The sequence below is a fragment of the Abramis brama genome (genome assembly GCF_963993115.1).
Source record: "Abramis brama genome assembly, chromosome: 23".
Lineage (NCBI taxonomy): Eukaryota > Metazoa > Chordata > Actinopteri > Cypriniformes > Leuciscidae > Abramis > Abramis brama.
The window spans coordinates 22,171,463-22,198,532 of record NC_139985.1 but is presented as its reverse complement, the minus strand read 5'-3'; the positions used below and the strand labels follow the sequence as shown (position 1 = coordinate 22,198,532).

Here is a 27,070-nt window from a genome sequence, read left to right as displayed (position 1 = left end):
ATAATTATCAATATTTCCAGATAAGTCAATAACTAGATAAATGACTTTATGGTCAGTAAGGACAGATGTTTCCACAGTAACATGGCGTACTTGATTTTCTAGTACACTGGATATGAGCCAAAAGTCTATCCTAGACTGTTTACTCCTGTCACCAGAACACCATGTAAATTCTTGTTTGGGTTTCGGATCCTCCAAATATCAATTAATCCAATCCTAAACACAAATTATGTAATTCACTGAAATTATTTAAACTATTTCCACGAGGAGGAATACAGTCCAGGTATTAAATAGAATTATAATCCCCTCCAAGAATTAGTTTAGCATCAGGAAAACTATCCAAGATGTTTCTGTTTTTTTCTTCAAAGTTTTGTAGTAAACTGTTGTTCTTTACAACACTTTGTTGCATATATTCCCTAACACAAAATATTGCTGGTTGAATTTGACAATCAAAATAACCCATCTTCCCAAGGAATGTGAATAACTTTTAACATTTTTTCCTCTAAATTTACCTTTCAAAATTACAACACCTGCGGAATGATTGCTACCATACGACATCCACATATCGTTTCCCCACTGACTCTTCCAAAACTAAAAGTCTGATTCAGATGCATGTGTCTCTTGGATGAAATAAAAATCACAGAAATATTTTCGACAAAACAAAAAGATTGCTTTTCTTTTAACTAAGTTTCTCATACCTCTAACATTAAGAGAAAAAACAGCGAGTGAACCCACACTCACAGAAGAACTAAAGTTTACAGCTCCAAAACTTGTATAACATTTCAACTTTAATTTTGAGGTTTTTGTTTTACAGATTGCACATTGTTTGTAACAAACTAAATATCTTAGAATCAATCAATATGGTCATGTTTTTGTTTTTTTTTTGCTTCTCAGCGCCAGACCAACACTATCTCACGACCAATTCGTACGAATTCGTACGTGTGAAAAGTGTGAATTGCGTGTGTCTCACGGTGAATGCGTGAGAGTTGGCAGCTCTCTGTCCAACTTCCGACTTTTCAGCTATTTTTTGTAGCTGGATATATATCATTTGTTGCGTCTAAATATGAATGAGGATACGGTTATTGATAAATCGAACTGTTATTGTTGTTCTTATTATCATTTAGGGGGGCTTAGGAACATTTTGGGGTAGCTTCAGCCCCCCTAAAATAGGCCTAACGACGTCCCTGATGATCAGAATATCATTGCTTTACTAAACGGCCCAATAAAAGGAAGCATCGTGCACATCAAATACAGGCAAAGCAACAAATTATTATTATTCAACATATCCTGGATTTTTACATAAAATATTCAGATGTAACCCCAATTGTAATCGTTAACAATTTCATAAGTAACTGTAATTTAATTACTCATTTTTCTCAGTAACTGTAACTGATTACAGTTCAAAATTATTTTGTGATTAAATTACGTAACACAGTTATATGCAACTAGTTACTCCCCAACACTGCACGTAACCTTGTAAAGGAGACTCTGGAAACCAGAAATTAAAAATAACCTACCATTAAAAATACCACTCAGGACATGAAATTAAATTTGTATACATTGTCATTGCTTATGGGAGGTGCCCAATCTCATGCTTTGTCAATCACCTTTTCCAGTACACCTGACCTATTCTTTAGGAGCTGCAAAAGTTTGAGGAGTTGCAAAAGATTAGTGGTTCTCTAATTTTTGGTTCTCCGAGATTTAGTAGCCAGAGATTTGCCGTTTAGGAAGAGAAGAAATTACTTCTTCCATCAGCATTATTTCAGTTGAGTCGGCATCTGGTTTATATATCGTTCAAATGCAGTTTCAACTTCAACTTCATGCAGTTATATTTGAACATTCCACTGCCTTCATGCATGCTTCAGATTGCAGAACTCACAAACACACGTGCTCAGGGCACCATATTGGAGACCAACCCCCACCCCATTCCCATAGAGTAAAAATTCAAATAGAAATATTAAAGACGTAAATGATTTATTTTAAAAATCATCTTTAAAAGCATATTATCTTAAGTAGTAAATCTTATTTATTTTGTTTTTTATTTAAAATTCTTCACCAATTCAGGTGAAATTTATCCCGTGAATTGAACATCTGTTCCAATCAACAAGTAGTTCTGTGCAAAAAAAAAAAAAAAGTAAATTAGTACTATATAATAATAATTATTATACTTATTATTATTAATGTTAATGTTATTATTAGTATTATTATTACAACATATTAGGGCAGTGTATAAAATTGTAAAACACTAATGCAAACCTTCAAAACCTGGAGTTGAAAGTTTACAAGCTGCATCTTTCCAATGGCAGGAAGTGGATAACCTTCCTGTAAACGAGCTGAGAGGGAATTCCATGATTAAATAACATCTCTACAGCTACATCTATAATATAGCTTTTCACACTGCACTTAACCCTGGGTTGTTGTCGTTCAAAAACCCGCTTTTAACTCTGGGTAAAGGAACATTTCACAATTATAATTATAAATATAGAGGCAGCGTTAGCACTGCTTTTGACCCAGAGTTATAAAACCCTGCAGGGTGCTGTGTTAGAATGTTACGGATATTCTTAGCAACCGACAGCTAAATTATGAGCAATGTGAAACGTGAAGCAAGATAATTCAGGATTCCGTTCACTGGGGGTTTAGAATGACACAGGGTTAATTATTTCAAGTGTGAAAAGCCCTATTGTTAAAAAGTGAACTGTAAGGACTTAAAATTTATCTAATAACAATAATAATTTAAAAACATCTTACCGTTAATCTTGGGAATCACAGCAATTTTCAAGACCATTGTGAAAATATTGTCAAGAGATGTCACCTGTTGATTCAAATTTTATGATGATATTCTGAATGATTGCTTTCAGATCAGTCATTAAAAAAAAAAAAATTAATAGTCTGCTGTTCTTACCTGGAATGGTCCCACATAGCTTTTTGATAAGCTCATATAAATTCTGTTTTAAGAAAATTATGCCATTTGTATCAATCCTTTAAGAACTTAAGAACAGAAACTCACATCCAGTTGTATATGGATAAGACTGTGTATGACTCCAAAACTCACTTGTTAAGGGATACATTTCCTGCCAGTTTGAGCTCAGTCACATATATGTCGGCACTGACACTGCCTTCCTGTTGGTTGAAGGGAAGATTAATTGAAAACATTATAGTTATCTTATTTAACTCAGCTTGTGGTTATCCCTCCTCTTGGTGCATCTTACCAGATTGAGGACAAAGAGTGGAGATAGTGTGCTGTTGGGCTGAATAGCGTAAGCTGTCACTGTACTGATTGCCTGGACAGTCATGTTATTCGGTTCCAAAATAATGATCGGCTCCTTAACTGTCTCAACCAACAGTTTCATCATCAGACCAGGATACATTTTCGCAATCTGAAATAAATCACCTTAGAGTTGGTGTTTTTTGTGTTTTGAATTTAATGACTGAGCGTGGCTATTTATTTTCATACTTGAGGAATGAATGCTCCAAATGTCCTTGTGTTAAGACGAATTGGAGAACCAGAGGGAATCTGCAAAAAAAAAAGATATATATATATTTTAAGCAAAGTATTTTAAATTTTGAATAAAAAGTCCCTCTAATGTCCTCATAGTTGGGACAGCTGGTGAGAAAGTGTTGCTCTGTCTCCACTGGTCACAGTACAGTCAGAGTGTGATTGCTCAGTCTGCACCTCGTCATTCTTCTTAATTTACAGTCTTTCACTGTACTCAGGTATTCTGCTGTTGTGTAATCTCTATTTAGGGCCAAATAACATTCAAGTTTACTTTGTTTTTCTGTTGTTTCAGTCCAATAGTTCAGGTAATTTTCTTGTTGTGCTTTTATAGTTTGCCTCTTTCTCTCTCTCTCTCTCTCTCTCTCTCTCTCTCTCTCTCTCTCTCTTTCTTTTTGGATGCTTTTGAGATTCTTCGCATGCTTGAAATTGCATGAAACTCGACAGACACATCATCACATTTATTAGCCAGTAGACATGTGCAAAGATTCAAAAACGGGCGTGGTGCAGGGGCTCAGTAGCGCCATCTTTTGACAAAAGTGGGGGGTTAGTTTTATCTACAGTAACAAAACTCGGTACGTATATTGTTTTTATCAAGCCGGACAACTTTCTAATTTACAGTCATTAGCTCCGACCAACAGGAAGTCAGATATTTTGGTTTGAATGTGTATTTTTTTGTATATTTCAGACTCTGAGTTTTTAGCTACTCCTCCTAAGTGGTTTATTTTATTCACACCAAACTTTTTCAACATGATGAAAATACATTAAAGATGCTAATTTGTGAATGGATATTAAATATCTTAAACGGTTTTGCTATAGTGAGGAATTAAAGTAATGTCCAAAAAGGAAACACTAAAAGCCTCATATCTTCTAAAAATGTAATTATACACAATTTATTTCTATATAAAAGTATACAAATATCGGAACTAAACCCATTTTATTCTTTTTTTTAAACTAAACTAAAAAACTCTGTTCTGCTTGCTCCTCGCCGTGGACTTTTTAGTTTCACTTTAAAATTAGCGCCATTTCGGGGCCGATTGCTTGAATTGTGAGTTCAATAGCCTATTATTCTTAATGGAAAACACAACAACAAAACAGTACAATGACAGATTTGTTTAAATATGCGCTTTTACACAAAATATTCAGTCAGCTCTTCACTCCAACTCTTCTGCTGCTCTTCTGCACCAAATATCTGCACCTTTAAAGGGCATCCCTAGTCTTATGAAATGTATGCTTCATCTTTCATTTTTAATTTCTGAATTTGATCAATAAATTCAATTATTTAGAATAATAAGACACTATAGGGCTGTTACCCTAGGACGGCCTGATCAAATTAAATATTTTACACTGAAAAATAACAATGCATTAAAAATGTTATGAGATTGTTTTGAATATAAGTTAATTATCAATCGTTGGAAAGAATGATACTTTTAAACATAACACTAAACCACCATTAGGTGTCGCCAGGCGACCATCTTACTGAGTGAGTCAGTGATTCATTCGTTCAAACAATTCATTCGAATGATTGAGTCATTCATGAATGAGACAGATGATTATGGATTGACCATTGAATATTTGAGTCAACCGATTCATTCAAAATGCTGAATAATTCAGTAATGAGAAAACGCATTGCTGTGAGATGCACGATGGTTGTACTGTGATCTTTGTTTCCCCTTACCAGTCAGCCCCAATTTTGGCAAGTGATGCATACATGACATACCCAAAATAAAAATGTTGCTGCTCATAAGTCATTCTGAATAGACACATAACCAACATATATTTAGAAAGCCAACCCTTGAGAGTTTACAGTTCAAGACTCAAAATTATTCAGACTGTTATTAATATTGAGATATATAAGCTCAAACATAAAAACAAAAACAACAAATATTAAGAATATATTTATTAAATGTATAAAAATATTATGTGAATGTAGGATTGCAACTTACAACCACAACTAAAGTGTAGCCACAATTGTGGTCATGCTTCATTTCAAATCTGAGGATGATAACTAAAATCTCTAAAATCATGCGTTTTACGATGCCTATTGTGAGACCATGTCAAGGGATGCTTTGGAGAAGTTTTAGAGAAGGCTGATAAGATTCTTATCAAATATTTGATTGCCCTGTAAACACCCATTTACAGTCTTTGACTAATGTCTGGCGAGAAGAACTGGCCCATTCATGCTCTATTGATGTAAATCGACGAGCATTTCATGACTCTGCCTGTATGAGACTTAATCTTCATTATTCTTTTAGCCTTATTCTCTTGTTTGAATTCAGACATTATAGCCTTTATTCTGCCATTATGCTCGGCCATCTACACCTCTGTCATCCCACTATACATGAATAATCCACCTATTTTCTTAAGTCTTGTTAGAAAACAAACACACACAAAAAAACGATTCTTGAAACTTTATGCGAATTCTTTAAAAAAATAGGTTATATATATATTATGGAATAGAAAAGCTCCTGCAGCAGGTACAACAAGTAGCCTCAAGTTACATGACACAATTGAATTGATTAATATTACACTTTTACTTAAAGCTCACTTTAAAACACTATCGAGTATTTATATCATATTCCGGTCGCGGTTTAAAATGGTTTCAAGTCAAAAAAAGATTTTGAAATATGTTATATTTAGCATTTTATATGAAGCTATGGGCTATCCTTACCTAGCATGCATACTGTAAACATTCTTTATTCATATGAAATACCCCAAATCACACGAAAATCACACACAAACAACCACATATACTTGAAACCGTGCGTTTATTAGCTTCTTGTTTCAGATGAAGAGAAGTGTTTAGTTTTGTTTGTCTCGTAGCTCAGAATGAGGAAGTGTACACAGGACCATGTATGCAGAAGAGGCAGGATTATGGTCACGTTGAACCACGTGAGATGATTGACAGCTGTACAGCGAATGAAGTATCTCTGAGATCATAACTGACGCAAATCAGGAAGAGGAGACACACATCTCATGGTGTTCGCTGTTTGAGCTCTTCAGATCGCCTAATTCAGTGGAAAATGAATAGAAATGTTATTCTGTATGAAGAAATATTTTTACAAACATGTGATAATTAATCATTATTTCTCCAAATATGCGCACCATTGGACTAATAGCCCTGATAATATTGCATGTATTTGAACACAAATAAACCAAAGACGACGTGAATGAATGCTTTATGAGTGACGATTTCTATTCAAAACTATACAGATTAATTATTTTGCGCTCCTGGCATAAATTAAGAAATGAATGTCACTGCAAACCAGTTTAATCATAAACAGTGGTCAAATATCTAAGCTGGAGTCTTAAACCTTTCTAATGATGCTCAGTTTGTCCAGATCAAGTAAGAGTGTGATGTTTTAACGAGTAATGAATGTTGAACAACAATAATCATGGGGCCGTCAGTGATATTTGACGCGAAAGGGGTTAACTATTTTCTCTGCTGAAACAGAACAAAAACAGTCAATATTGCATCTGAAATGTAAGTGACGTAACTGTTTATTGAACTGTTGTATTAAATCAAAGTCACAGTTTCAATCGTGATGGTATTCAGGAAACAGCACTCGTCATGTGAGGTTGCTTAACTGTATCATATGTTAAAAATATAAAAACTCCATATTTTTATAGGCAGTATGTTGTTAACTGAGTTTCTTTTTTGTGTGCTGCGCTCATTTGTTTACATTTCTCCTCGAGAGGCTGCACAAGCCTCAGCAGCGCACCCCAAGTGGGTAATCCAACACCCGGAAAGCGTACCTTCTATGGGGGCATCCATTGGCTAACAAGCCATCACCTGCTGTTAGCATTCCATTGACTCCCATTCATTTTGGCGTCACTTTGACAGCGAATAACTTTACATCTGAGGCGTTTAAAGACTCCATTTGTCCATTGTTTATTTCTAAAGAAACACGACAATGTATAAAAGGCTCCATTACCTTGTATCTTACACTATGGCCCCGTAGAAGCCGTTTTTGTAAAAATAGGCTAACGATTGCGCCATAACCACGCGACTCTCTGTCGCACAGTAAAGAAATTACTGGATAGACAGATGGAGAAGCTCGCAGGCAATCAGAGGGATGTGGAGGCATAAAGTCCGATAAAGTCAAGGGAGAAGCCCATAGAGAGTCATAAAGTTGCTCCTGCTCCTAGCTCATGGACAGCTCCTACTCACGCTCTCCGTCTCTGCAAGATTCAGAAGGGAATGATTCAGATTTCTCTTGGCACAGCTACTAGAAGACTTACAACTGTCAGACAGATTGCTCACGTCACATCTACGTCGTCAAGCTCAGTTTGAGGCTGTGCAGTACGCTCAGCCATCAGGAAGTGAGTGCTTCTAAGTGACTTCACTTGTCTCCGTTGAAGTCTATGAATGAGGTCGCTGCGTCCATTTCTTTTACTGTCTATTGGCACAACCTTGTTACCATCAGTAATACATTTATTATCCACTATCGATCGCAACTTACAATAAATGTAATAAAATCCGAATAATCTCTCGTTTTAGTGATTCCCAAGTTATTTTTTTTGTCATTGACGTTCTAATCAGGCTACTTGTCTGGTCAGGCAAGTAAAATTCCCTTTTTCTTGTCCTTTCAAAAAAGCCCTAAAATATATATATACTGTATATGACATGAATCCATCTAAATTTAAATGATCTCATGGATGTGGCGGTTGTGGGTCACGGTCATAGTGGCACCAGCTGCTTCAGTAAATGTGGCGTATTCAGACGACTTTGATGTGGTTCTTTTACATTTATAGTGTTTAACATTCATATTGCCCATCGTGCACAGTTACCAACCGGCTTGGGCCCGTCATCGCTGCTCGTTTATTTTTTATTTTTCTTATTGCTTTTCTTTTTTGGATTGTTTAGTTTGTTTATTTTGGGTCGCGTGGGGTATTCCCCCTTGTGTGGCCATGGCGAACTCACAAGTTGGTGTTCTAAAGAATCTCACGCAGCGTCACGGTGTTAAAGTGGCGTCCGCGGTGAGTGTTGAAGATTGTTGTTTGGCAATGGGAGAAGTTATTGGGCACGACAGTATTTTGTCGGCGTCTAAAATTAATAGTGCTGTTGTGGTTTTTTTGAAGTCGGTCGAAAAGGCAGACGAATTAGTGGTAAAGGGAATTGTTGTAAATAATCTCTTCACACCTGTTCTTCCGCTTTCAACACCCTCAAAAAAAGTAACATTCCACCTTTTGTTTCTGATGATACATTGGTTAAGATCTTGTCTCGCTATGGAAAGCTGGTTTCGCTGATTAAGAAAATCCTCATTGGTACTGCTTCACCACTGTTAAAACATGTAGTTTCTTTTATAAGATTTGCTTATATGATTTTGAAAGACAGCAAAGAACTTGACTTGAGTTTTAACATTAAAGGGGGGGTGAAATGCTCATTTTCACTCAATCTCCTGTTATTCTTGAGTACCTATAGAGTAGTATTGCATCCTTCATATCTCCAAAAAGTCTTTAGTTTTATTATATTTATAAAAGAAAGATAGGCTGTACCGAGTCTTTCCGGAAAAAACCGAGCGGCTGGAGGCGGGCCGTGTGGGCGAAGCTAAAGCTGTGCTAACGCGCCGAGCTAACAACACACAGAGACATTTGAAGCAGTTTTACTCACCGCCCGGTTCCAACGCACGACCGCGAAACTTTATCATTGCGACTGCTCGATCCTTAAGCATTAGACGATCTGCAAATCTGTCGATCTGGGCTTTGTTTATAAAACAATCATCGTCGAAATGCAGGGAACAAACAGTCTTACACAACTCTGTTGATGCTCAGGAAAAACAAACTCCATCCACTGGTCCCTTAACGCTGGGTTCTTTGGGAATCTGTGCAGGGTTGTCTTGCCCTGGCAACCAAAAACACACTTCTTTGGTGACATTGACTTCCCAAAAGCCGAGCAGATGGCGTACTGCTTTCGCTCTCTTGCTCTGGTCTTGCTTACGCTGCGGGAAAGTCTTCTTTTCTCGAGATACTGAAGCCAAAAATTATCCTTAATTTCATATTTTGTCAACGCAGTGCAGCTGCGGGCAGCTGAGCTAGAGCGGCATACTGCACGCTCATTGGCTGCCGCGCGGCAACTGCTTAAGCCTACCAGTGAGCCTGGCGTGACGTCACGCCCAATGAGGGCGCGTGCGCCCTCGCGCATCACAGCCCGCCAGAATGGGCGGCGTCAGAGCGTATATAAGGAAGGCTCGTAGGCTATATTCTCTGATTTCTGTCTTTTCAGCGAAGCACTCGCATCGCTGAACTCTGAGAGGAAGCCGTCGCCGTTGTCCTGCAAGGAACAGCTAACGAGCCAGCTTAGGACAGCCTGAGGAAGCCGGACGAATCTTCGCCGCCTTCAGCCTGCCGTGCCAGCTCAGCTATCCGGCGATATCCTTTACAAAAGCTCTTTCTGTGTGTTTTGCTTCCGCAGCACTATCTAAAAGAGCGGAGGCGTTGTTGCAAATGCCTCGCACCACGTGCGGCTCATGCCGCTCTACACTCAGCGACAGAGACCGCCATCTTATCTGCGCTCTCTGCCTGGGCCGGGACCACGCAGCCGTCGCGCTTTCCACGGGCGGCTGCACCTTCTGTGAAGAGCTGCCGATGTCGACCCTGCGGGCTCGACTCGCCCTCTTCACAGAGCCTGCTCCAACCGTCGTTGGGCCGCGAAAGAAGAAACGCCGCTCTCAACGACCACCGGAGCCCGAGACTCGAGCCAGGGCCTCGCCGGAGCCTCTCCCGCGAGCCTCGCTCTCTCCTTCTCCGCCCCCGCTTCCCGACGCGCAGCCGACGGCTCTCGTCCTCGATGCCGTCGCCTCAGGGGATGATGCGGATGACAACGCGCTACTGGACACGTGCTCATTAATGGCGTCGGACAGCGAGGGATGGTCCGGTTCTGTCCGCTCCGCTTCTTCCACCAGAGCGTCCAGCAGGACTCACGCCAGTGTGGACGCCGAGCTTCTCCGCCTCCTCACTTTGGCAGTCGAGCACCTGGGCCTCGAATGGTCTCCGCCAGCGGTGTCCCCGCCCAACAGGCTCGACGGATGCTTCCTGCCCGCCAGTCGACAAGCTCCAGCGTCCAGACCAGCGCCTTTTCTACCGGAGCTTCACGAGGAGCTTGCTAAATCGTGGAATGCTCCAGTTTCGGCCAGACTCCGCTCTCCGGCCTCATCAGCTCTTTCCCGCGTGGATGGAGCCACGGAGAAGGGGTATGACCGGATCCCACCGGTCGAACAGGCGGTTGCAGCGCATCTTTGCCCCCCATCCGCTAGATGGCGTTCAAAGACTGCCCTCCCGTCTAAGGCCTGCAGGACTACTTCGGCGTTTGTCAGCCGCGCTTTCTCCGCCGCTGGGCAAGCCGCCTCAGCCCTGCACACAATGGCGGTCCTTCAAGTTCTCCAAGCCGACCTCCTCCGCCAGCTCGACGAGGAAGAACTGAATAAGTCTGCCTTGACCGACCTGCGCAGTGCGACGGATCTCTCCCTTCGCACGACGAAGACAGCGGCCCAAGCTATCGGACGTTCCATGGCTTCACTGACCGTCATAGAGCGCCACCTCTGGCTAACGCTAGCCGACATGGGGGAACAAGAGCGGTCCGTGTTTCTCAACGCCCCGCTCTCACCCACCGGTCTCTTCGGCCCTGCGGTGAGTGGCCTCGTGGACCGCTTCTCTGAAGTACAGAAGGCGTCACAGGCCATGAACCTCTTTCTGCCCCGCCGCTCGAGCTCCGCTGCAGGCCGCTCTAACACTCAGCCTCCTGCACGCAGCTCCACGCAGCGCCCGTCTCGACCTCCAGCTTCGCAGCAGCGCCAGCGCGGCCGACCCAGGTCGCGCTCCACCAGCCAGCACAGGCCGCTACCCCCGCGGGGTCCCCGGCCTAGAGTTTCGCTGAAACCCGAGCCTGCGAAGTCCTCCTAGCACTCGTCGAGAGGAAAAGACGGTTGAGTCCCGCTGCGGCCGGACCGCCGTCAAAGCTAACTTGTATACCTCTGCCAGTCCCCTTGATAAAGGCTACTGCAGTAGTGTCCACCGCAGCCAACGAGCCAGTTTCTCAACTCTCTCGCCTGCACACAAACGCTGTTCTTACGGCGACCCAGATAAATCAAATAAAGAGTGTAAAATCTGGTCAATCGGCTCACGCCGTCAGTGTTATGAGTGTAGTAAACATGCCCACGTCCCAGTGTTCATTGCTACACACAAGCACAATCTCCCCTGTGTACCTCACAGAGCGCACTCACATAAAGCGCGCTACGGCCGCTTGAGTGTTAGTTGTAGGTCACGTGCCCACGCCCCAGTGCTCACACCTACACAGTGCTCGCTCTGTCTCACACATTCGGGGTCCAGAGCAATCTGTCACCGGCTGTGTGTTAATAAAGAGCCCTGTGCCCGCTACACAGCACGCACACTCTCATGTGAACACTCACGAGCCCGCCCCGCTTCCGCGCCGCGAGCCGTCACACACAACGCTCTCTCACAGCGTCACTCAGCCGGCTGCTGCTATCAGCGAGCCCCCGTCTCCCCTCACTGCCACTGCGCGACTCGCGCACATACCGCCACAGGCTCCTTGTCCCGCGCTGTGCGGCGGGCGGGAACCGGAGGCGATTCGACCCCTAGCTATGAGTGCGAATGCATGGAAAGCTATTCCGGGAGTGTCGAAGTGGGTACTAAACACAGTGATAAAGGGCTATTCGCTTCAATTCGCTCGCCGCCCCCCGCGCTTTCGCGCCCGGGTCGAGACTCAGGTGAAGGCGGATGCAGCTCATCTGCTTCACGCAGAAATAGCGAATTTGCTGCACAAAGGGGCGATAGAACGAGTTCACCCGCCGGTTACCGAGGCAGGCTTATACAGCCGTTATTTCCTCGTACCCAAGAAAGGCGGAGCGCTCAGACCTATATTAGATCTGAGACATTTGAACAAAGCGCTCATGAAACGACCATTCAAAATGCTCACGACCAGTCAAATCCTCGCGCAGATTCGCCCGGGGGACTGGTTCATCTCTCTCGATCTGAAAGACGCGTATTTTCAGATTCAGATTATACCCCGTCACAGGCCATTCTTGAGATTCGCCTTCGACGGTCAGGTATATCAGTACACCGTCCTGCCGTTCGGCCTGTCCCTGGCACCCCGTACATTTACGAAGTGCATGGATGCGGCTCTCGCTCCCCTGAGATCGAAGGGAATGCGAATTCTGAACTATCTGGACGATTGGCTCATTATAGCGCACTCAACAGAGGAACTAGTTTCTCACAAGACAGCGCTTCTCGGTCATTTGGAAAGCCTGGGTCTTTCCGTGAACTGGGACAAGAGCTCTCTAACCCCCAGCCAGTCTATCACTTTTCTGGGTATAGATCTGGATTCGGCGGCGATGACGGCCAGATTGTCAACACAGCGCGCACGCTGTGTTCGACACCTCGCCGCTTCCATTCAAGTGGGGAAAGTTTTTCCCCTGAAAACCTTTCAGAGGCTTTTGGGCCATATGGCGTCAGCCGCAGCGGTCCTGCAGCTGGGTTTACTTCGAATGCGCCCGCTTCAATGCTGGCTAAAGTCGGAAGTGCCCCGCAATGCATGGTTTTCGGGCCGCGCACCAGTCAGAGTGACTCAGCGCTGTGTCTCAGCCCTGCAGCCCTGGCTGGCGGCCGAATGGTATCAGCGGGGAGTGACGATGGGGGTCATCGCACACCGCAAAGTGGTCTCGACAGACGCGTCCAACATGGGTTGGGGAGCGACTCACGAGGGCAGTCCGATTTGCGGCCCATGGTCGAATACGGAGAAAAGCCTTCACATAAACTGTCTAGAGATGCTGGCGGTCGAGAAAGCGCTGAAGCACTTTCTACCGCTTCTACGGGGACACCATGTGCTAGTTCGCTCGGACAACATGTCAGTGGTGTCTTACGTGAACCGCCAGGGCGGAATCAGATCCAGAACCCTGCGCGCTCTCACAGAGCGCCTCCTATCCTGGGCCCAGGGACCGCTGCGCTCCCTAAGGGCAGCTCATGTACCCGGTCGTCTGAACGACGGCCCGGACAGACTGTCCAGGGACAACGTTCCCCCAGGGGAATGGTCTCTACACTGCCAGACGGTCCAATCGCTTTGGCGTCGTTTCGGCGAAGCGGAGATCGACCTCTTCGCCGCGAGCGAGAACGCTCAGTGCCAGAGGTTTTTCTCAAAACACGAGGACGCGCTGGCTCAGACATGGCCCAGCGTTCCGCTGTATGCGTTCCCACCGATCTCGATGCTGCCTCAAGTGCTAGCGAGGATCAGGGAGGCGGACTGCGCAGTGCTCCTCATAGCTCCGCGCTGGGAAAACCAACCGTGGTTCCCCGAGCTAATGAGGCTGGCAGACACAGCCCCATGGCCGATTCCGGTGAGGAGAGATCTTCTCTCTCAAGCCCGAGGATCGATTCTGCATCCCCATCCAGAGCACTGGTCTCTGCATGCGTGGGAAATCAACGGATATTCGTTGATCTGCCAGAAGGGGTAATTAACACGATCACGCAGTCCAGAGCCCCCTCGACGAGGCGGCTCTATGCGTCTAAATGGTCGGTGTTTAGCAAATGGTGTGTGGAAAAGGGTTCTAATGCTCAGTCCTGTGGAGTTCCACAGGTATTAAACTTCCTCCAAGAGATGTTGGACGCGGGCAGGTCCCCCTCCACGCTCAAAGTGTACGTCGCGGCCATAGCAGCGTTCGCCGATTCGGCGCGCGGCCGCTCGCTGGGCAGGAACGAACTCATTACCCGCTTTCTGCGCGGGGCCAGGAGGATGAACCCTCCTCGGACCCCGTCAGTCCCTATTTGGGACCTGTCTCTGGTCCTAGAGTCCCTAAAAGTGCATCCCTTCGAGCCTTTGGACTCTGTGGAGTTGAAATACTTGACGCTTAAAACCGTTTTTCTGCTAGCTCTGGCTTCATTCAAACGAGTGGGTGATTTGCATGCGCTGTCCGTCAGCGCGTCGTGCCTCGAGTTTGGACCTAACGACTCGTTAGCCATTCTCAAGCCGAAGCACGGTTATGTCCCCAAAGTGTTAGGTACTCCCTTTAGGGCTCAAGTCATTACCCTATCGGCCCTGCCGTCATCCGGCAGCGAGGAGGGTGTTAACCGCCTTTGCCCGGTCAGGGCGTTAAGGGGTTATGTCATGCGCTCTGCAGCCTTCAGGCTCTCAGAGCAGCTTTTCGTCTCGTTTGGAGGGCGCGCTAAGGGTCGCTATCCAGATGGATAGTGGATGCTATTGCAGCAGCATATGCGTCAAAAGACCTGCAATGCCCGTTGGGCATACGGGCTCATTCCACCAGAGGCATGGCCTCATCGTGGGCATGGTCCAGCGGGATTTCCATTCATGACATTTGTATGGCGGCGGGCTGGGCGTCCCCCTCTACATTTGTTAGGTTTTATAACCTGGAAGTTCCCGCCCTGCAGGCTAAACTTCTGTCAGTCTAGTCGTGTTCATGTCCTGCTCATGTGCGCAGGCTGTATTATCGATTAGCTTGTCTGTTGAGCTGCACGCTCAGGGTATCAGTATGCATAGACCGGCCGTACCGTTCTTGTGTTCCCTGGGTGTGCTTATGAACATGTGTTGGCCCGCACCGCTGGCCACCTGTCATTTCACCTCTATGCTTTTCATAAAGAGTCATATGTGATCGTTAGGCGCGCACGGCGTGGACAAGGGGTTCCCGCAGCGTAAACAAGCTTACGCAATACGAGAGAACCTCTCGTAAGAGAACGATACTTGGTTACTCACGTAACCTCGGTTCTCTCTAGAGAGGGAACGAGTATTGCCGTGCTTCCCTGCCATGCTTAAAGCCTATAGCTCGTGTCGCTTCATTCGACAGAAAACAGAGAATATAGCCTACGAGCCTTCCTTATATACGCTCTGACGCCGCCCATTCTGGCGGGCTGTGACGCGCGAGGGCGCGCGCGCCCTCATTGGGCGTGACGCCACGCCAGGCTCACTGGTAGGCTTAAGCAGTTGCCGCACGGCAGCCAATGAGCGTGCAGTATGCCGCTCTAGCTCAGCTGCCCGCAGCTGCACTGCGTTGACAAAATATGAAATTAAGGATAATTTTTGGCTTCAGTATCTCGAGAAAAGAAGACTTTCCCGCAGCGTAAGCAAGCTTACGCAATACGCAGCGTAAGCAAGCTTACGCAATACTCGTTCCCTCTCTAGAGAGAACCGAGGTTACGTGAGTAACCAAGTATCGTTTTGTTTTTATCAGCTTTTGCTTGTTTTTTATTTTCTTCTTTTCTTTTAAAAATGAATGAAATTAATATTGCTTCCTTGAATATTAATGGAGCTAGAGATTTTAAGAAAAGAATGGAAATTTATGAATTTGTGAAACAAAACAAGTTGGATGTGGTGATGCTACTCATAGTGATCTAAAAAATGCTTCTGATTGGGTTCTGATTGGGGTGGTTTTTCGTTTTTAAGTCATAAACTTCACTTAGTAGTGGAGTAGCCATTCTTTTTGCGAAAAGGTTTAACCCACATTCTTTTCAAGTAGAAGAAATAGTAAAAGGTAGACTTTTAAAAGTAAGAGCAAACTATGACAAGAATGTTATTGTTTTTATTTATGTGTACTGTCCTGTCTCCGCAATAGAGAGAATGGTGTTTTTAAATATATTGTGCTCTGTGGTACAAAAATGTAATCAAGAAGAGTTTTTGTTTTTGGGAGGTGATTTTAACTGCACTTAATCTAATCTAGACCGGAATCATTTAGAATCTTATATACCTTCTAGAAATCGATTGATTCAATTTGTTAAGATGCATGAACTGTGTGATGTTTAGACGATTAAAGGGCATGCAAAAACAGTATACTTGGACTCATGTGCATGATAGAATCATTTCTTGCCTTAGAAATGCAAGATTGGACAGGTTTTACGTTTTCAAACACCATTATAATGTTATGGAAAACATTGTTGTATTGTTTTTTAACTTGGTACAATCTAGAATCTTAATTGATTTGTATTATTATAAATGTATTGATGGCCTGCTTTCCTTTGAAAATATTTGGAGCTGTAATGATGCTCTCTCTCTCTCTCTCTCTCTCTCTCTCTCTCTCTAAGTTAATCTACAAATGCTGTGAGAAGCAAGTGGTGAATAATGCCTCTTTCTGCAGTCAAGGACTGTAGGCCTAGGAGTTTAGGGAGTCAGATAAAATGCTTCCAATTAAAAAATATTTATGAACGTCAGGTGGGCATGTTATGAGATGTTGAGGAAGACCAAGGTTGATGAAGATGAACCGGAAAATGTACTCATGATAAAAGGAACTATGATAATCTGCTCATTTGTTTATCCAATCAATTCTGAAAGCCTTTGTTCAATAAAAAAAATGTATTTTATTGGTGATTTTCCACAGGCCATGTCGGATTCTGCAGTCAGGCGCAGTTGCTCTCAGCTGACTGTGCTGCTCAAAAGCACATTGGGAAATGACTTGCTGACGACACAGCTTAATGTTTATTGGTTTAAACAACTATCATGTATTGTTCTCTTTTAAAATGTTTGATTTTGAAACTGATATTATGTTTTAATGTGTATAAATTATGTGTGAATATTCCCAAACTCTCAGAGAGTGCAATCTCTCTATGGGATATGTGATTGTTGTCATATTTATAAAAAATTGAAAACAAAGTTTTACATTACATTAACATTGTACATTAAACTAAAAATTGATGGAAAACATGTCTTTTGGAGGGAATTAAATAAGTACTTTGGATGCCTTGTTCATCATATTTATTTCCATATAAAAGCAATAGAACTTAAATTACATCCAGTTTATTAGCAACACAGCACATGAGTGTGAATCCGCTTTTGATCTCGTAGGTGAATGATCCACTACGAGAAGAGAGAACTGTCTGTCTTGCCTGCACTTTTTTCACTGCTCCACCCACTGTAGCTGCCTACTCTCGCCTCAATTTCAGGTGAGGTGAGGCACATCTCAAACGAGCCTATTGTTTGATAGACCAGCTTTAACTGTGTATTGCTTTCTTTTGAAAATAAATAATTCAGCATTAACATTGGGTATGGAGATCCTTTCATGGATTATCTGCGTCAAACAATCCTTCAACTTTTACACAAGGTGGCTGGCTTTAATTTGGATTACTTTTGGACAATAAAGCCCCTCCAATATAAAAAGATATATTTGTTCATGCCCATTCCAATATGACACGTGATATTTTAATATGTTTGTCCATTAATTTAAGACTCAAACTGTAATCTTTGTGTGCCAAAATCACATCGATCACTTCTTGACAATCTTCCAATATTTAGCTTGCAGATCTGAGTGACATTTAATTGGTATCTTACCATGTCATCAGTGATGTAGAGGCGGAGGGCGCTAGCACTGTGGTACACAAAGCCTGCTGAGTTGATGGAGAAGGCAGATACTCCAATATACAGCATATTAGTGTCCTGATAAGGCAATGAGAAAGGTGTTGGGGAGAGTGGGGGCTCCTTGTGTTGTCCAATGTTGTAGAATTCACCCTATAAAGTGTGAAAACATCTAAATTTAGCTATACAATTAGTTTTTTTTAGAGAGAATTTGAAATGTTTTAGAGAAATATCACACATGGTAGAGCTTAAGATTACCTTTAAATCCAAGTCAATTGAAGTATTAGAAATGACAGGAGACCCCACCATGGAGTAGTCAATTTCAGCATATTGGTCAACTTTGGCTAAAACTTGAGGGTCAACAATATTATTATTATTATTATTAGTTGGTGTTATCGAGAATTGTTTGAATAATGCTGGTTTTCATACCAATCTTGAATTATTAATAAATAATAATTTATCATATCACCATTTAATGTTTTCAGGTGGGGGTTCATTTCAGCAGTGGAGTCAGCCACCAAAGGGCAGATCTTAAACAGCAGATAGATTGTTGTATGTGAAACTCTGGTATGCCCTTACATTGCATCTCAGTTCTTTTAGTGGGCATAATAGAGGGCATTCATACAGCCTAGATTCCTTACCTGTTTCTGTAGAGCATTGCGTAAAGCCTTATTAATGAAGGAACTGAAGAGGTTATACAACCAGCTGTCATAAATACAGGAAATAATAGTGCAGAAAATTAAAATGTTTGTTCTAACACATTCATTAGATATAAACTCTTCAATTGTCATTTGTTTTTGTTTTTTTGTCAAATAACATTAATTCCTGATTTTATATTATTATAATTATTAATATTCAACTATTACATAGTATTTAGATTGTTTAATTCAATTACTATAATTTATCAGCTTATCAAATGTCCTCTTATAAGAAGTTAATATTGACCTGTCCTGCCTCACTGAACTTTTCTAACTCTCTTGTATCAAACAGTTACAAACAACTGTTTCCTACATCATAACTGTTACTGCATTACCCCCCCCCCCCCCTTAAAAAAAATAATTTTCCTTAAAATTGACCCAACTATACAATCCTATGATGAAAGATACTGTAAGAAAAATTATAAATTTGTTTTTCTTTACATAAAGGTTGTACAACTAAAAAAATAACATGGCACCCAAAACCAAAGCTAATCTTCCCCTTTTACTTGAATCATTTAGAAAACAGCCACAGATTGCACTTCCTCTAAAATATTCTTCTTTTTACATGTAAATGTAAATAATTAAATAATATTAAAAAAAAACAGTTATTTTGTGCAATGGATCCTTCTTCATTAAACTTTTCATTTGTAAGAGCAACTGATTTTCCTTTCATCTGAATTGTGAAGCTGACATAATATGGTAATTTAATATTAATTTTTGACTTTGACTGCTTTGTGTTGCAGTTACCTGGCCCCACCATGAAATTTGACGTTGACACTTCCCACAGTTGCTGCACAGTTGGTCATGCTGACTGTTGGGCGGCCAGTGTCATCACTCATGACTGCAATAGTGGTGCTAATGGTCAGTTCACTCACAGCCAGATCAAATGATCCACTGTCTTTTCTGTGTGTGGAGTGATCAGATATTTAGCATTTTACTTTTTTTTTTCCCTGAATTTAATTAATTTAGCTTGTGAGAATAAGTAATGTGGACACTCTACTTACATGATCCTGAGGTATTTGACTCTCCAATTTCCATGCAGATTGATGTAGGCGTCGCCAATTGAAAGCATGACTCCAGTGTTAGGAACTAACCCCAATGCTGATTTGGGAAGTCCCAGGTTTGCAATCTGCATCCTATGATGTATATTTGTGCTATTACCAGCAATCATATCATCAGCAATCCAGTAACACCCCCAGCCCCATTTAATTTATAAAATTTATTTATAAATTAATTACATTTAATTTATATAAAATTATTGTGGGATCTCATTCACTGCTTTTCAGAATCTTTACTTTTTTAAATATTTTTTTTCTGTATTTTTTAAATGAAACGATTACGATTTTAATACCATTTTAAATATTTTTAATTTATAGAGTAAAAATGTATTCATCTATTTATCAAAATAAACGGAAAATAGTACAAACTTTGTTTAAGTGATTATTTTGAACAAGTATTAACTTGTTCATTAACATTTTTCAAAACAAGGGTACAACGGGGCTAAAGGCACACCTTAAGAACAATGTCCTTTTCACTACTCCCATATTGTGTGATTGCAGAAAAAAGAAATATGTTTGTATTGAACATTAATGGAGCAAAAGATTTTGTGTGAAAATAAATCATAAGAGTTGTTTATTTTAAATTTTATAAATGTACGAGATGGCAATGTGGGCCTTTTAGTCTGTCCACTGGTCCAACGACGGTTTCCAACAGAGTGGGTGAAATTTTCCTGCGCATTCAGTCTTTTCAGTGTGGCAAAGTAGTTTAATTCCAATTAAACTTTTATCTGACTCCATTTTATCATGACCTCGAATTTAGGTTAAAATGCCAGTTGATTTATTGACACTTGATTATTAAATGTAACTCTTTTTTTAAAATTACACTCGTTCATTTGGATTCCTATAACACTTCGAGTCTCTGAGTATACGAATCTCATAATAACAAACTTGTCAGTCTTGGTCATTAGACAGAGGCAATTGACTAATACCATTAGTTGCCGCACCATGCTTGCTTATTTCTAAAAGTATGCTATTTAGTCTCCATAGATCTATACACACTTAATTAAGGTATTAATTAAGTACACTACACTACATCGGAGGTCATGACCATTACCATAGAAATAAGCTGACCGACTTAACTTCCTCTAATGTAACTTTATATAGAGTGGATCCAAGAGTGGATGTATATTTATTGTAGCAGAAGCGCAACAAAATAATGCTTAACGAAAACCAAAGCGAAGATGATGAATTAACGACAAGGAAGCACAAAAAATTTACATACTTACACAAAATTAAATACAAACAAGAGTTGGTTCTAGTTGCTCACGTATGGAGTGGAATCAAAGCAACCTCCGTGTCTGTTTTCAGGCCTTCCCGCACTCAAAAGTTTTTCTAATAGTAACCCGGGTCCTAAAGCTCTTTCCTGATCATAACCCTTCATTTTCCAGTGATATTCTTATGAGCTTTTATCTTTTATAATGTCTCTCATCCATCTCTCTTTTTACAGTCTTTCTTTAAATCTCCCTCTTGCTGATAATGCTGATTGGCTACACGTTTGTTGTGTCTGGTTGTGTTGGTCCGACCAACTTTCAAACAGAGTTTTTTTTAAATATCGCTTACCCCAACTTTAATATGTTCTATTTACCATCCGAATGTCATGTCAACAAATGGAAAAATCAGCCAGCTGTTTATTATTATGTTAATTATTGTGCCTTTAGCCACAACAGCAGGGGCGCCTTTTACCCCAAATACCATACTTTTAAATATTCTTCTTATATTGAAAAACTGTTGCTTTAATTACTTTGAACACAATTAAATTAAGAAGACCTTTGTTTCAAAATATATTCAATAATTTTTGCTATTCTCATTTGCTACTTAAATCTTCAACATTTTAAAAAATATCAAATATTAGATCAAATTAACACAGTATCAACTTTGCCCGCTATCGCGTCAAGGATCAGCCAAATTTCCATGTGCATCTTGAAAAGCGGATGTTTTGGAAGTGCTACAGCAAGTTTTTATGCCTTCTAGTGGCTGAGAGGAAAATATAATCAAAGACGCTTTTTACCCTGCTGCGCCTTTTGCCCCGTTGTACCCCACTTGTATCAATACTTTTATAATGCCTTTTGCACCATGCTGGTAAGCCTTTTACCTTGTGTGTTGGGTAAATGGCCCATATTGCCACCTCATATAATTCTAAGATTTATAAACAAAACAAACCACTTTTATGATTTATTTTCACACAAAAGTTGTTGCTCCATCAATGTTCAATAACAACATATATATATTTTAGTCACATGTGTCCCTTTGTTTAGATTCCCACCACTAAGTTTATATGGTTACTGTGATTAGTTAGTTTGGTTCAGGTGTGTTCACCTCATAGTATATAAGTTCATGTGTGTTCCCTTTGAGTTTGTTCGATCACGTTGACGGCTATACCTACTGTTTGTTGGGATCGCTACCCGTTTGGATTATTATTAGTAAAGTTTGTGTTGGAACTTTATTCATCTGAGTCTTAATCTGTCTGCCTTCACACGTTTGTTACACACACACTATGGGAGTAGTGAAAAGCACATCTAAAGGTGTGCCTTTAGCCCTGTTGTGCCCTACTATTCAACAAATAATTCTGTGAAAATTACATCATCTTTTTAGGAAGTTTGCCAGGCCAAGTAAATATATTTTATGTCTATATCTTATTTAGGGGACAATCCTAAAAAAAATCATTTAAAATCATGTTAAAGGGATACTTCACCTCTGGAAAGATGAATGTGTATTTAAAATAGGTCATTTATGTAGAATAAATGTGAAATTATTTTTGAATTTGGAGCTTTCCAGAAAATGTATTTTTGGCTTATGTGGATGAAAGACAACAACTCCCAAAATGCACTTGCTTCGCTGCCCTAGGAGGCCACTCCCAAGCCACGCCTTGTTGGTAAGAGAGCGCAGTTGAAAACAACAAGGCTAGGCTACTAGTGAGTCTCCGTGACGAGTTTGCCCGGGATTTCGAGATCACCCAAAATGTCCGGGATTCGGCTTTTGCGTTCTATAGTCGCCATTCATTATGTTTACTGTGGCGAGCAGGACGAGGCTGAGGGGCGCGGGAGAACGGCGCGAGGCCGGTGGCGTGATTACTGAGACGCACCGGTCTCGTATCTCTCATGGAGGAGCGGGAATTTTCTTAGCAATGTTAAAACGCACATCAACCGATCACTTGTTTAGCGTTCATGTAAACACTACATTCAGATTCACCAATCGGAATGAATTCAGTTCGATTGAAACAAAAGGTGTGCATGTAAACAATGAATGGCAACTGCAGAAAGCAGAAGCCGAATCCCGGACATTTTGGACGATCTTGACGGTTGGACATGTCCGGGAAAAAGAGGATGGTAACCCCTACTACTCAGCTTTCTCCACAGAACAAGAGCCTGTTAGCTTAGCTTCCAAAGAAATACGGCTGACACTGTGTACATTCTGTGAGTGAGATCCCACCCTCTATGTGCGGGTTGAAAACATGCGGAACAGCTCCTCCTACTGGCTGTAGTCTTTAGCCTCTGGCCAAAAAATCCTCAGATGACGCAAAATTATGATTTTTGCGTCATCGGAGGATTTTTTTCCAGACAAAAAATACATACATCGCTCATCTCAGGGGGATATGAGGGTGGAAAGCACGGTAATTCGAAAATACTACAGGTTTTCTACTAATACAAAGCTTAATGCTAAATCTTGAAGTATCCCTTTAAGTACAAATATAACCAAATGGGAGTAACATATTTCATAAAATTATTTTGATTTTGAAGATGTCAACCAAGTATAACAATTGTAACTTTTACAACCAAGTTTAACTTTTACAATTTACATAGTAGGAACTTATGACCATGAATTAAAAGGGACATTCATCTTACCCTGTAAAACTATATTGGACCTTTCCAATAGGATCCACCTTTTCTGTGCCACTTATATCTGGCACTTTAATACTTCTGAGCTTTTGCTGGATTGAGGCAATTCCAATCTGTCGACCTGCATTCAAAATAAAGACATTTAGAAACTGTACCTCAGAATTAGTGTCTTGAGATTTGGTTTAAATAGCTACCTGGTTAACTCCAGTTTAGTTCAAGCAAATTATTATTATTTATGGACATGGATTGTTATTCCTACATTCTGTAAGTTTCAGAACTCAAAGCTTCCTTGTTAGTCCAAAAACCACTTTATTGAAAAACCAAGCTCCAAAATAGACTCTTTTCGGATTTTGTCACATTATGACGTAATAGTGTGACGAAAAAACGCCTCTATAGAAACCGTTTAAAAATCATAATACAGCATAGCATAATGCTATCACTTTGCTTACACAGGAGAATTCTAAATAAATTCTAAGCAAATTGTTGTGGATCGCGATTTCAAAATAAAAGTTTAAATCCTCGCCCTGAGTTTTGAATTTTGATGACCACATATTACAGTGGTAAAGAAATTACACTGGCTGTAGCATTTCTATCGTAAAGAATGGCAGATATTATTATTATTTTTTATGTTTATGGTTTAATTAAATGCTGTTTGGCCAAAAACAAGGATTTGATCATGCTGTGTAACAACAACAACAACAACAATCACCAGACCGTTGGCACCCTCTGCAGGCTTTTATTATAATACATAATTTATATTATGTATATTACATTATGTATTTTAACAGTGTTGTTCATAAAACCATAAAATTGCATGCTTTGGTACTTTCTTTGAACCAAGTATTATTGCTTCATTGTTATTATATGCACAGCAATACAATTCTGCTTAGGGCACCCATTTGTCCAGCAGCGGGCCTGGTGATGCTTTTTTTCTTGTTTAAATTTGCTGCCCAACATGTCTGCCAATTACATCAATCCACATTGCCACTGAAAGCTTTAGGCTACAACCTGTCGGAGAGTTGCCACCATGATGAGTGATAGTGTGTCAGCACTGATAGTGTGTCAGCACTATCAAAATGTGTTCCAGTGCTGGAAATTTTAAAATAATTTCGTCCAGAAATCTGTATTTAACCTCAGAACAATCTCAAACTAAAAATATGTGCTAAAGTCTGAATTTGTGGTGGCTGTGCTTTAAAATTAAATTATTATAATCTTAATTCAAGTGATGAAGTATTTTGAAAGTATGACAGTAATCAGTGTGGAGTACCACTGTAAGGTTAACCCTGCCTGGTTTAAATGTTTGAAAATGATTAACAGTTGAAATTTAGAAAAGAAATTAAAAAGTAATCAAATGTAATCTGTTACATTACTTTAATAAAGTAATTGAAATAGTTACACTACTTATTACATTTTAAATAAGTACTTCTGTTACCCTAAAAAAATCTGTATCTTATTACATTTCCAAAGTCTGCTCTGCTGCGTTGCATTGGTTTGCGTCTGTAAGCTTTGTATCTTTCTGTTTTAATCATTATTTACTATCATTCCTTGTTATTTATACTGCTAAATATAACTTAATCAACATCACACATTAACCGGACATCGCTAGCTTCAATCTAAATCGTTATTGCTAGCTCAACACGCTAGTAATTCACTAGCCTGTTAACATGCCATCTGTGCGCTCTTTATTTATTTATTTTTATTCTCTAGTGCGCTCGCGCCTTCCGTGCGCTCTTTATTTATTTTTCTTTTTTTCTTTTTTCTTTACGAGTGCATCAAAAACTGTGGTGAGTATCAGTCAACAAACACGGTGAGTCATGTCATCTTCTCCTCTTATTGTCACCTGCACCTCATGTAACATGTATAGCATAGCCTTCTCTGCCAGCACAGGTTTTACATGTGATAAATGCAGGGAGATAGTTAGGCTGGAAAGAAGATTTCAGAACTAAAGACACGCATCCAAACTTTAATCGAGGTTAATTGTAAGAGTGCAAGGGCTTTAGATATTGCGTTGGATGCGACTAGCTTAGTGAACTCTGTACATTGTATGGTTCCGGCCACAGAGCCCGTGCAGCAGGGCGAAATGGGTGACGGTGAGACGCTCTAGTCTCGGGACAAAACACCGCTCTTCCGTTCCAATTACAACATCAAACAGGTTCTCCCCACTCAGTGAAACACCCACTGAGAATCCTGTTGAATGTGCCCTAGTTATTGGCGATTCTATTACACGGAACGTGAAAATAGAGGCACCAGCCACCATAGTCACATGTTTGCCGGGAGCCAGAGCGCCTGACATCAAAGCAAATTTAAAAGTGCTGGCTAATCCTAATCGTAAATTCTCTAAGATTATTATTCACGTCGGCACTAATGATGTTAGACTCCGCCAGTCGGAGATCACAAAAATTAACATTAAAGAGGTGTGTGAACTCGCAAGTACGATGTCAGGCACTGTAATTTGCTCTGGCCCCCTTCCTGTTCGCCGGAGTGATGAGATAGTTAGTAGATTGTCCTCACTCAATGGCTGGCTGTCGCGTTTTTGTCCCCAAAATAATATAGAATTCATAGACAATTGGAAAAGTTTTTGGGGCAGACCTGACCTGTTGAAAAGAGATGGTATTCATCCCTCCTGGGATGGTGCTGCTCTTCTCTCTAGTAATATGGCACATAGTCTTAGAGCTCAAACATGACAATCTGGGGCTCAGGTCAGGAAGCAGACAGACTGGCTAAACCGACCGTCTGCTAGTTGTCTCACGTCACCAAGGTCAGATAAATCCCATCACATAGAGCCTCTTTCACCTAGATATCATCATATAGAGACTGTGTCTGTTCCCCGAATTAGGACATACAAAAAACTCCTAAACCCATTCAAGGGTAAAAATTTTGTTGATGTTCAACAAATAAAAAACAGATATAATACGGATGAACAAATGATAAAGCTCGGGTTGCTGAATATTCGATCCCTTACTTCAAAAGCACTCATTGTTAATGATATGATTACAGATAATAACCTAGATGTGCTGTGTTTGACAGAAACCTGGCTAAAACCAGACAATTATATTACTTTAAATGAGTCCACCCCACAAGATTACGGTTATAAACATGAACCTCATCTGAAAGGCAAAGGGGGAGGTGTTGCTGTAATTTATAGTAATATCCTCAGAATTACTGAGAAATCCTGTTTTAAATATAATTATTTTGAAGTGTTGTTGCTAAATGTAACACTATCTAGTGTAAATGATAAATCATATTTAACATTTGTGCTGGCTACTGTATACAGGCCACCAGGGCACCATACAGACTTTATCAAAGAATTGGCTGATTTTCTATCAGAGTTAGTATTGGCTGCAGATAACGTACTAATTGTTGGTGATTTTAATATACATGTAGATAACGAAAAAGATGCATTGGGATTGGCATTTAAAGACATTCTTAACTCTATTGGAGTTAGACAACACGTGTCAGGACCGACTCATTGTGGTAATCATACTCTAGATCTAATATTATCACATGGAATAAATGTTGATGCCGTTGAAATTCTGCAGCAGAGCGATGACATCTCAGATCATTATCTAGTCTTGTGTAAACTTAATTTAGTCAAGGCTGCAAAGCCGACTCTGTGTTACAAATATGTTAGACCTATCACTTCTGCCTCTAAAGATTGCTTTATTAATAATCTTCCTGATCAG

General features: G+C 41.0%; 1 protein-coding gene across 2 annotated transcripts in view; it reads right to left on the bottom strand.

The window, feature by feature from the left end:
• Positions 1-1,954: 1,954 nt before the first annotated feature.
• LOC311074918 (bactericidal permeability-increasing protein-like) overlaps positions 1,955-27,070 on the bottom strand; it is a 39,547-nt gene continuing 14,431 nt past the window's right edge. Inside the window, exons 5-18 of one of the 2 annotated variants that reach the window (XM_084101891.1) lie at positions 23,394-23,508; positions 19,498-19,629; positions 19,241-19,396; positions 18,437-18,500; positions 18,265-18,325; positions 18,054-18,145; positions 17,772-17,948; positions 3,452-3,511; positions 3,207-3,374; positions 3,050-3,117; positions 2,900-2,942; positions 2,746-2,809; positions 2,254-2,330; positions 1,955-2,110 (exon numbers count right to left, since the gene is read on the bottom strand). In XM_084101891.1, the coding sequence (XP_083958017.1) occupies positions 2,069-2,110; positions 2,254-2,330; positions 2,746-2,809; positions 2,900-2,942; positions 3,050-3,117; positions 3,207-3,374; positions 3,452-3,511; positions 17,772-17,948; positions 18,054-18,145; positions 18,265-18,325; positions 18,437-18,500; positions 19,241-19,396; positions 19,498-19,629; positions 23,394-23,508 (1,319 nt within the window). In that variant the 3' untranslated portion in view covers positions 1,955-2,068. The remainder of the gene's footprint in view (positions 2,111-2,253; positions 2,331-2,745; positions 2,810-2,899; positions 2,943-3,049; positions 3,118-3,206; positions 3,375-3,451; positions 3,512-17,771; positions 17,949-18,053; positions 18,146-18,264; positions 18,326-18,436; positions 18,501-19,240; positions 19,397-19,497; positions 19,630-23,393; positions 23,509-27,070) is intronic. The other variant, XM_084101892.1, reaches the window with a different exon arrangement.